Raw genomic sequence first — 12,272 nt, forward strand, 5'->3', positions numbered from 1 at the left:
AATGTCGATAAATAAAAATAATGGCGAAACTTTAAATTCTGAATTTATATTTTTATTTTGTGTCTGGCGTTTAAAAAAAAAAAAAATAGAAAGACTCGATATTTTTAAGAATCTCCAGTTTCGACGATAAAGACATATCTACCGAAGACTCTCTCCAAATATAAGGTCAACTAGATCTTGAGATACCATAGAAGCAGGTTTAAAAAATAACGCGTTTAAAGTTACTCTTATCGATTTCACACGTAGCAAGAATATACCAGGTTGTTCGATAAATTTCGTCGTTTTTTCCATCGTAAAAGGAATACAAACGAGTCGACAGATCTACACGAAACTTCACACATGTTCATCGAACAATAATACCATCTCTACAAAAATACTATTAAAACCTACTACATTCGAATCCCTGTGTCGACATTCTCGCGAATGAAAAGCCGATAAATCTGCACACGAATCTTCAAGATCGTACACTTCAAGAAACTGAAACAAAAAAGAAGAAATCTATTTTGTCAATTCTAGACCGCAATACCCTCGTAACTCTTTACCAACTGGAACCAAAAATAGACGAATTACACGTCCGATTACGAAACGGAGCATCGACGGGATCTCACCGGGCGACTTGCGGGAAATCGTGACAATTCTTCACGTCTGTTCGAAAACCGTGTCCCAGCTTGCGCACCGTGGTACGAAAAAGTGGGACAATCTCTGCCCACAGTGCCCGAACGAGTTAAACGACCATCCCTTCCACTAGTCGTACTCGCGATGCAAAGTCTCGATACTCCGTTCCAACATCGATCGACGCATCCCTGGCACGTGAAACACATTGTGTACGTACACACGCGAACAAAGTAAAAGTCGTAGGTTCGATACCTATACAATACGTGATATCGTAGCATACACGGTCTGTCGCGATACAAGGTGACACGGTGCAACGGTGTCACCCGGGTTCCACCGGTATTTCTTGATTGTGGGATGCTGCCAACTCGCGAACTCCGCCGCTAACCACGGCCCATCGGCTGGCCACCACCACCAGGATTATTTCTAGTCGGCTCTCTCGGCGACTTTAGTACTCGATCGTTTGTGCACGGAGCATCTATGCGTGTCCCGGGTCGCCACCGTTTACCCGGTTCTTCACGTTTCGTTCGCGTACAATTTCGCGGTCTCGGTTCGTACGCGAGTGAACGTTCACGATGAGCGAGAAGAGGAGAACGACACCGGGCCGTAAACGACGGGAGGAACCAACGACAACCAGGTCAAGGGAACCGATCAGACCACCGAGGACGAGGACGATCGCGAACGAGGATCGCGGACGATCGATCAACGTTAACGAGACCGGTCAACGGAACGTGAACCGCGGCGGGCCAAAAATACACACCACCGGTGCCACGCAAAATGATCGGCCGAATACCGTGACGGAGATCGGACACGATCGATCCAACGACCACCACGATACCCTCGCGAAAACCTCGATTGGCTCGTTAACGGAAACTCCTACGGGTACGGAACAACTGTATTCGTAGTAATGGAATTCATCGATCCTAATACGATCGCGATGCAAAGTGACCGCTTAATTATAAGACCGGGTACAGAGGGAGAGAAAGAAAGAAATAGAGAGAGAGAGAGAGAGAAGTTAGGTTCGATCGAGCGCGAAGGTTCGAGTCGCAAAGGGAAATTGGCTTATTACCAGAAACTCGGTGGAACGCAACAGATTCTGCAATAACTCTGCCGGTGATGGACCTCAAAATACAACCGTGACGTAGAATCGTTCGAACTCGAGGGATCGTGGGCGGTGGCACGCTTCGATGGCTACCGAGATCTTCGATCGGTGATGATTTTACTGCGTTTACGGGAAGTACGCAATGGAACAGGATGGATCGTTGGAGAAACTCAAGGATTGAAATTTTATTATTTAGAAAAGAGTCGGTTGAGGGTTTAAGTGTGATAGTTTTTGTTATTGGAAAATAACTGATTGGTAACTTTTGGTGGTAGTTTTCAGCGTGGATTGAAGTAGAATTATTTAGAAAAGATTTAGTAATAGAGAGTTTAGGTGTGTGAAGGAAAATTCTTATTGGAAAATAATTGATTGGTAACTTTTGATGGTAATTTTCACCGTGGATTGAAATTTTATTATTTAGAAAAGTAGAGGGTTTAAGTGTGAAAATTCTTGTTATTGGAAAACAAACAATTGGTAACTTTTGGTGGTAGTTTTCACCGTGGATCGAAGTAGAATTATTTAGAAAATATTTAGTAATAGAGGGTTTAAGTATGCGAGGGAAAATTCTTATTGGAAAAGAACTGATTGGTGACTTTTGATGGTAATTTTCACCGTGGATTGACATTTTATTATTTAGAAAAGATTCAGTAGAGGGTTTAAGTGTGAAAATTCTTGTTATTGGAAAACAAACAATTGGTAACTTTTGGTGGTAGTTTTCACCGTGGATCGAAGTCCAATTATTTTGAAAAGATTAATACAGAGTTTAAGTGTACAAAGGAAAATTCTTCGCGGAACATTACTCTTAATCTTCGATCGGTGATGATTTTGGAGCGTTACCAAAAACTCGGATTCACGATCATCGAAACACGCGGATCGAAGTTGAATTATTTCGAAAATATTTAGTAAAGGGTCTAGATGTACGAGTAAAAATTCTTGATATTAAAAAACAATAAAATAGTAATTTTCGTCGCGTAACATTACTCTTAATCTTCGATCGGTAATGATTTTGGAGCGTTACCAAAAACTCGGGTTCACGATCATCGAAACACGTGGATCAAAGTCCAATTATTTTAAAAAGATCAATAGAGAGTTTAAGTGTGCAAAGGAAAATTCTTGCTATCGAAAAACAACCAAATGGTAATTTTCATCGCGTAACATTACTCTTAATCTTCGATCGGTGATGATTTTGGAGCGTTACCAAAAACTCGGGTTCACGATCATCGAAGTCGAATTATTTCGAAAATATTTAATAAAGGATTAAAATCTACGAGTAAAAATTCTCGTTATCGGAAAACAACAAAATGGTAATATTCATCGCGTAACGTTACGTTCACCTCTTGGTGTTTCGCTGACGATCTCGATAGAACCACGTACCGCGCGTTTGATCGTTTAACTGGCCGCGTATTATGCCGGGAGTCTGGTCGAGTGTATCAAGGCTAAGATCTGTTGATTTTATCACGAGCGTCTCGTTTAAGCGCATTCGAGAGCGAGATCTCGCGAGCGTCGAAATAAATTAGACGAGAGTGAGTGTCGTGAAATAGAGGGAAGGAGAAAGATGGAAAAGAACATCGCACGGGAGCTAAATGTACGTTCAAAAATTTGCTTTCAGCAGAGAAAGTTGCAATGACGGCCCTCGACGAGAACGTGAACCGTGTACCGCAGGTGTATACGACAAACGAACCAGCGGGTGAGTTTTTCTTTCGTTACAACATCGACGATTATTATTCACCATCTCTTTCCACGTTACGTTCGTACCCATATCGTTTCGTGTAACTCCTCTGACCGATTCCTCACCCAATTCCGTGCTTCATTAGATTATTTATTCCCGCGCGAAAAAAAATGCAACTCGACAACCCATGCACGTGGACGACCGAAAGAAAAATAAACGCACGCGTGTCCGAATTCGTAATATTTTTTTTCCCCCGTTTCAATATTTATAAATCAATTAATTCTTATCGTACGTGAAATCCACGTTTCACGGCTCTACGTATACCGGAATCGTTCTTGCGATACAAGAGTCTCGGTTGTACATCCGTGGCTACATCCACCCGTGGAATTCTATTCCAGAAGAGAATTCTATTCCAGAACAGAATTCTCGTGCACAACCAGACGCGCTATTCTCGTGGATAGTTAACATCGCATCGTTCTCATCGTCGCGATTCGTAATCTGTATTTCGAATAGACGAGACCCGGCTGAAATGTAAAAGCATCGAAAGTGTACGATTTAATCTCTCACCGTATCTGTGATTAATTTTACCATTGAATTTTCTTATCGACCAAAGATGGATTTATTAAACACACATACACACACGCGCGCGTATTATATTTTCTGCTTTCGTGGAATTCGAAAACCTCTCCACGATATACACTCGTATATATATATATACATATATATTCTTACTGCCCCAATTGCATCGCAGTATTTCCTTCTTTCCAATTCAGCCCGCTAACGCTTCGGTTAATTAAATTCTCGTATTTCGTTTTTCTCGTTGGCGGCCGCGTCTCGTTCCAGATGAGAAATTCGACGCCCTGTATTTACGAGTTTAATGCGGTAATGATTCGTGTAAATGCGAGATTGCAAGGCTCCGATGTGGCCGGATGGCAGACGGTGTGTATTTTGCCAACGACGACGTCGACGACGACGACGACGACGACGACGACGACGACGTCGACGAGGAGAACCCCGGTGTAAAAGCTGAAGACGGAAGCGAAGAGAGGAAGCAGAATTAGTGTTCGCGCGAGTATAATTGGCCGTTCGCTTGCAATAAGTAATCGCTCGGGGCTCTTTCGGAGACGTTTCGTCACGTTAGATTGAAACGCTCCGGCTCGTTTGAGTTACTTGTAGTCGGTCTTTCGGGACTTGCTCGATTTTACTACACGTTTTAAACTATCAACGTATCTGTAACTTATATCGAGGTATCGGACACGGATCTGTACGGTGCATCGTCGCTTTGCCTATTTTTCTTCACGTAGAGCGATTTTTCATTAAATTTCGAAACGATTCGAACCACTTCGAAGTTGTCGAAGAACTCGTTGTCGAGGTTTGGATTTAGAATTGCAGAAGGTTGGAGTTATTGGGTTGTTCGGAAGGTGATTTTGTTTTCCAAAATGGAGAATATATGTAATTTAATCAAATGTTTATACGCTCTAAAAAATCGTGTTTCATTTTCACCAAAAAAAAACGAAATGACTTTCCGAACTACCCAATAGAATTCCAGAAGTTTTGAATTGGAATTTCAGAAGTTTATAATTAGAATTCCAAAAGTTTAGAATTAGAATTTCAGAAGTTTAGAATTAGAATTCCAGAAATTTGTAATTAGAATTCCAGAAGTTGTTCGAAAAGTAATTTAATTTTTTTTTTTTTTTTTTTTTTTTGTGAAAATGAAACACGATTTTCTTAGAGTGTATAAACATATTTTATTAAATTATATACTCTCCATTTTGGAAAACGTAACGACTTTCCGAACAACCCAATAATAACAATAATAGACCTTTCGAAAGAGCAAAGTCGTTAAGAGTACCATTTCGAAAGTACTCTTGAGCCCATTCTCGACCAAATTTCGAATTAATAGTAGTTTCAAAGTGTTCATAATAATTTGATCATCCACTGTAAATATCAGAAGTTGTTGCATATAATAATAATAGACCTTTCAATAGAGCAAAGACCTTTAAAAGTACCTTTTCGAAAGTACTCTCGAGCCCATTCTCGACCAAATTTCAAATAAACAGTAGTTTCAAAACGTTCGTAATAATTTGATCGTCCACTGTTAATATCAGACGTTGTTGCATATAATAATAATAATAGACCTTTAAAAAGAGCAAAGACCTTTAAAAGTACCTTTTCAAAAGTACTCTCGAGTCCATTCTCGATCAAATTTCGAACAAGTAGCATTTTCAAAGTGTTCGTAATAACTTGATCGTCCATTGTACATGTCTATTTCGAAATGATCGCATTGGTGGGTTTCAATTCCTCAACCACGGTCGCTGAAGAGTTGTGTACGATCCGTAGCGATAGTTTCGCGGAATGTCAAAGTCACGTGTCTGTTTTCCACGTGAAGAACACGGTTCGATGCGTGCAATTCCGTATAAAAAAAAAAAACTGAACATATTTCCCGTACACAAGGAACCGTATTAATCCTCTGGGAACACGAACCGCTTTTACCACTTCGACCGCCACCATTCGTAATTATTCGACCGATACACTGTATCGGGAGAAAAAAAAAGAAAAAAAAAAACAAACCACAGGAATTATATTTTTCACGCGAAACGTGTTCGTCCATTTCTATTGTCTATCCTTGACCTGGAAAAATTGAAATGAACTCGACCTTTGTGCTCGTTAAACGCCACTCGATATTCGTTCAATTCTTTATTCGAAGAATCTTAACTTCGATCGTATCGTAGTTTATCCGGTGCTGTACATTGTTTATTTTCAACTATTCGTGTATTTACGAAAGATTAAGGTAGTGACACGTAGAAATAACACCAATTAGTAAAAATACGATCGAATGTGTGAACACTTTGCAAATATAATAATAAGTACATTGTAAATTGTCTCGTTGCTATAGATTGCATTTTCTCTAACGTAAATTAAAACTTTAACAGCAAATAATACAGATGGTTACCGATCGTGGAGGAATTCGACTAAAAATACTAATAGTTTCAAGATGTTGCAATTTTTATACTATTTTGTACGGTGCATATTCCAGAAGCTGTACCTAGAGTCGCAATGATTAATATTCCCATCGAGTGCAACGCAAGTTAGAAACCAGGAAAAGATACTTTTTCTCCCATTGGGAAATATTTTCCAATTCGAACGATTAAATTCCACTCGAATGACAACCGAACGGTATTATTTGTTCGATGATCCCCAGCCAGTTGCAAAACTAAAAAAAAAAGAAAAAAATTCGCACGATAACAAAGTTAAGAATTGGAAGTGCCGAAACCTGTTTCCAACAGCCCGTGTATCGTTCCAGTCTTTCCACTTGCTGTACACGTCCAGATAGATACCGGTTACTATTTAACGTAGCGCGAAAAAAACTCACGGCTAAACGTAATAATAGTGGAAGAAACGCGAGCGTCTTTTCTTTTTTTGTAGAGTTACGATAAACACCGAGCCGATTTTTCATCTAGGAGGATACAAGAAGTTAATTAACGGATGCCCGCATCGTGGCTCGGGATTTATTTTCAAATAAGAGAATACTTGTGCCCGCGTACTACAACGCCCCAAGAGAACACGTGTAGAATTACAGAGTAAGAGTCACTTGCTCCGAAGATCTCGTTGCCCTTGAAAGCGACGCACGGTTCAACACACTGTCGGTAAATCGGAACGATCGTAAGTTCACCCGCGTCGAATAGGTAAATAATTCTCATTATTGAAATAACAACGTGTCGAACAAAAACGTGTAAGAAATAATGTAACTATACGTATTTGTGCGTACGTGCGCGTAACAGTGGACGGGTAACCTAGAAGATGTTCTTTTTCCTCAAGGTTAAAGTCTTCGAAGCGTCGAGGTCGCTCGTCGAGTGTACGAGAACGTTGCCGTGCGAAGGAATCGTTGAACTTCGGTCGGTTTCGTTCGAAAATAGAGAACTTGGCTCGGTGTCGCGAAATCGGTGATTTTTCGATGATATTTCTGCTCGATTTAAAAAAAGATCGCCCTTTCCACCTTGGAACGGGGAGGTTAGTTTTCGAACGCTTCGAGGCGATCGAAATAAGACGATCGCGACGTTTATCGTCGTTCCTCGAACAACGTACAGTGTTTCCACGGTGTACGTGTGTATACCGTGTACGTGGTACACGCTCGTGTAAACAGCTGCCCGTATAATGGCACTGATGCCGATGTAATACGTGCAACGATTACACGCGTGTCATAGAAACAGAAAGAAAACACACGGTGAGAGATTTCCACGTAGTTTATCGTTTAACGGTATTCGCGCAACCGGGGATCGCGTACCATGGAAACCGTGCTTGAAAAGGAAAGTGGCACGGGACCCTTGAAACCCACAAATTATGCAACAATTACACGTGTACCGCTCCACTCGTCGCGTGTTTCGATATCGGGAAAAATCGTATCGATCATAGAGAATAGGGAACAACGTTAATATACGTTCAAAATTTGACAATGTTTCGTGTAAACATTGTTGTTAACGTGTAAAATACACGTTTAGACAAATTTAACGTGTAAAATATCCGAGAGGTTCCACGGACCTGGATTGTTACAGTTTGAACAATTCTTTGCTCGACATTTTTTTGGAAAATATCAAAATTTGGTATGAAAAAGAAAAAATAAATAAAATCTTGTTACACGACGTGTAAAAAATCAATTCCGAAGCCGTTTGTAAACGAAACGTTTGCACGTGGTGAGTAATTGAATTGTAAACAGAGTTATCGGTGTTAGATTAAATCGATCGTGATTGTAATCATTATCATCGAGGTCAGTTTTATATTTTCACATTAACGCGTAACGAATTTACCGCACAACAAAGTGATTGTATTGTTTCACCGCGTCTCTTGAATAATGGAGCTGAACTTGCTCCAGAGGAGTTTAAATCCTGTAATTCTGCCGGTTAAATGCAATGCGGTTCGAAAGTCGTGAGTTTGTTATTGTAAACTTAACGAATGTCTCATTTAACGTGATAAAAAAACGAAACGAACGATAACAGATTCTAATGTGTTAGAGAAAGCTATGTTAGAAATCAAGGAATAAGAAATATTCAATCTTTTTTTATCGGTATACCCGACACGTTTTCTGATCACAGCCTACGCTAATTTTAACGTCTTTGCAATTTGTTTTTAATAGTTTTTTTTTTTCTTTTTTTTGCGATATTATTTCATTCTTGTTCGAGTACAATTTATTAGATCTTCAGGATCTTGCAGCGAATTGAATAATCTGAGCTTAAAATGATTCAATTATTAAATTAATAATTCTCGTGCCACATAAATAACATTAAACGTACATTTATAATTTTGTTAAGTAACAAAAATGGATAAAAATCCATAATCTATTCGAAATATGTACCTGTTAGAATTTTGTGAAAAACAACAGGTGTCTTGAGACTTTTGAGGAGCAGTGTACGTAATCGGTGGCAATTAGTCTCGGATTGTTTGTTTTTGTACCGCGTACAATAAATTACACTGCCGCACGTCAGTCCTTATACCTGGGTAGTGTCAGCTATGTCATGGTCCCCAATCGTTACACTTCCTTTCTCCTTTTATGTTAGTTATCTCTATCCTACAAAATATATGTACATAACAAGTTCAATTTCCCAATAGAAGCCAAAATTTGTTATATGCATTTAGATTAAGAGTCTTTCTGACTTTATTGCTAAAATTGAGAGACATTATTTTTTTTCATACCGCACATCGATTCGTTAAAATCAATATAACAATGATCAGTTATGCAAAAGGTATACAATCATCTTTAGTAGAAACTGATTGAAACAAGTTTAGCAAATTGGTGGAATTTTAAATCTACATATGTGATTGTGATATTTTTCCTTTACTAACCGAGTCTTAGCGCTATTTAATAATAATAATAATTCTTTTACCTTTATTAATGTACAAATATTATCGACGATAATTGAATAGATATATATTTTCAATTGTGAACATTACTAGATTTAGGTTGTCAAGAAAGAATAGAGGAAGTCTTCATGAATAATCAAGTCTCGTTGGACCCAGGAAGACCGGTACCAGTTGTACTTGCTCATACGGATCACACCTTTGAATTAAATGAAAACGCCTTGGCAGAAATTCTTCTCCAACCTGAAATTAAGGACAGGAGTGTAGTTGTTGTCTCAGTAGCAGGTGCCTTTAGGAAGGGCAAAAGCTTTTTGCTCGATTTTTTCCTTCGATACATGGATAGTCAGGTATATTATTTATTGAAACAATTCTAAAGATAAAAGGTTTTGTTGTTTTTTTTGTGCTTATCTGAGAAACCAATCATATAATTAATGATAATGATAATATTAATAATAATAGTATAACAACAATAACCAAACGGACACCTGGTTGGGCGAAGAAGATGAACCTCTGGGTGGTTTTTCCTGGAAGGGAGGTTCGGAAAGAGATACAACAGGAATTATAATGTGGTCAAAAGTCTTCCCTGGCATTTTACCAAGTGGTGAAAAAGTTGCTGTGATTTTAATGGATACGCAAGGTGCTTTTGATAGTCAGTCCACAGTCAGAGATTGTGCAACTGTATTTGCTTTGAGCACAATGTTGTCATCTGTACAAATTTATAATCTATCGCAAAATATCCAAGAAGATGATCTTCAGCATTTGCAACTTTTCACTGAATATGGTAGACTGGCATTAGAAAAATCTGGAAGCACGCCATTCCAGAAGTTGCAATTCTTAGTAAGAGACTGGAGTTATCCGTACGAAGCAGAGTATGGCGCAGATGGTGGTAAAAAGATATTGCAAAGAAGATTAGAAATTTCGGATAAACAACACCCAGAATTACAGAGTCTAAGGAAGCATATTAAATCTTGCTTCTCAGATATATCTTGTTTTCTTATGCCTCATCCGGGCCTCAATATTGCCACTAATCCCAACTTTGACGGTAGATTATCAGAAATTCAATTAGAATTTAAAAATCAACTTAAGGTGCTGATACCAATGTTATTAGCTCCAGAAAATTTAGTTACAAAAAAGATTAATGGTCAAGTTGTAAAAGCAAAGGATTTGTTAGAATATTTTAAGAGTTACATGAAAATTTATAAAGGTGATGAACTTCCTGAACCTAAAAGTATGTTAGTGGTAAGTTTTCATTCTTTATATATTTTATTAATATTATTTTAACTTTATATCTTTATATATGATACTTCTTCTTAGGCAACGGCGGAAGCAAATAACTTAACTGCAGTAGCAGAAGCTAAAGATGTTTATGTACGATCAATGGAAATTGTTTGTGGCGGAGCAAAACCATTTTTAGCAACAGCACGTTTAGAAATGGAACATACACGTTGTGTTGATAAAGCTATTAGCCTGTTTCAAAATAAAAGGAAAATGGGAGGAGATGAATTCAGTCAAACATATATGGACAAATTAGTAAAGGTAAGAAAGTATTAAAAATAGTACATATATTTATTATTTGCCTAAAAAAGTTATATACTCTTTAATCTTACAATATCAATATCAAATAAACATAAACGAAATTCTGTATTTATTACTTAGGTAATATAAACACTAATTCCTTACTCATTGTAGGATATGGATGACGCTTTTCTTCAATTTAAGGCACACAATGAAAGTAAAAATATTTTTAAAGCAGCACGAACTCCAGCAGTGTTTTTCGTAATTGCAGCCACAATGTACTTTTTATCTGGAATATTTGATTTCACCGGTTTATACCCACTAGCAAATGTTTGTAATTTTATCGTTAGTATTTGTATACTGACACTTATGTTATGGACATACATAAGGTATATAACAAGTTTGTATATAAAAAAACTTCTCTTCTTTGGCTTTCTTTCATTATAAAAAATTGTTATTCACACAGGTACAGTGGTGATTTCAGACAAACTGGTGAACTTCTAGATGAAACGGCAAATATTTTATGGAATAATGTAAGTAATACATTTTTCACTATTTGTGTACAAATTTAAGGGTATAAACTTTTTAATAAAGTTATCCTATGTATGGTATGTGTGTATTTGAGTGTATGTAGAAAACAATGCATTAGTAAACAATGTCTGTAAAATCCCTATGATCACAAAAATAATGAACTGTTTTATATTTAACATGCAGAAATTTTATAAAAGTCCCAAGTCTTTTTCCAATTTTTGTGTATACTAAACATCAAAACAATAAAAAAGAATTTCCATAGGTGTAACTAAGAATACTTTTAAATTATTAGCAATTTTTTACATTTGGAATACTATATACAATATATGTACAGCTTTAGTAAATTTTATTGTTATTATGTCATTAATAAACACTATAGAAAACAATTATTTTTTGCTTTAATCTGTAAATTTAAAGCAAAAAAAAAAGATCTTGTTAAACACGCAATCATATATATGTAACCATATAATACATCATGGTGTACATTTTAAAATACTTACATACACATATCGTAAACAACCTAAATAAAAATATAAATTTTCTTTGATTAAAAATTTGAACATTTTTATAGTTTTGATGTTTTAAAACCATATGTGAAAAATTTTCTCAATTTTGATTGAAAACCCACAACCTGTTCAAGATGTAAATGTTTTATATATTTATACTCATCATTTTGTCACATCTCGTAATTCATACCTACCATTTCTTATTTCTACAGGTCTGGAATACATGTACTTTATTTCTACTTACTGTACTATTACCTGCTGAACTGGCATTTATTTTTTATATTGTTATAAATATTTTGTCGGTTATTCATTATATACATTCCACTATTTTTGGTACTATGCGTTTTAGTTATATCAATTCGACCTTTATATTAATTATTTTACTTTTTTTTTTGGATTCTTGATTTTTATGATAAGCTGAATGCTAACAAGAACGAGTATCCAAGAGGTATGGCATTTGCTTATAGTTAATATAGAAGTAACTGTA

General features: G+C 37.0%; 1 protein-coding gene across 9 annotated transcripts in view; it reads left to right on the plus strand.

Annotated features, from left to right (window-relative positions):
- Nucleotides 1-12,272, plus strand: part of Atl (atlastin GTPase) — a 34,038-nt gene that overhangs the window by 18,778 nt on the left and 2,988 nt on the right. For 4 of the 9 annotated variants that reach the window (XM_076309765.1, XM_076309767.1, XM_076309769.1 and 1 more), the window contains exons 2-7: nt 3,321-3,398; nt 9,330-9,580; nt 9,693-10,472; nt 10,548-10,769; nt 10,923-11,137; nt 11,215-11,281. In XM_076309765.1, the coding sequence (XP_076165880.1) occupies nt 3,321-3,398; nt 9,330-9,580; nt 9,693-10,472; nt 10,548-10,769; nt 10,923-11,137; nt 11,215-11,281 (1,613 nt within the window). Of the gene's footprint in view, nt 1-852; nt 1,495-2,396; nt 3,235-3,320; nt 3,399-9,329; nt 9,581-9,692; nt 10,473-10,547; nt 10,770-10,922; nt 11,138-11,214; nt 11,282-12,272 lie in introns of those variants that run through there. The other 5 variants (XM_076309766.1, XM_076309770.1, XM_076309763.1 and 2 more) reach the window with 4 other exon arrangements.

Source organism: Ptiloglossa arizonensis, chromosome 4 (assembly GCF_051014685.1).
Source record: "Ptiloglossa arizonensis isolate GNS036 chromosome 4, iyPtiAriz1_principal, whole genome shotgun sequence".
Taxonomy (NCBI): domain Eukaryota; kingdom Metazoa; phylum Arthropoda; class Insecta; order Hymenoptera; family Colletidae; genus Ptiloglossa; species Ptiloglossa arizonensis.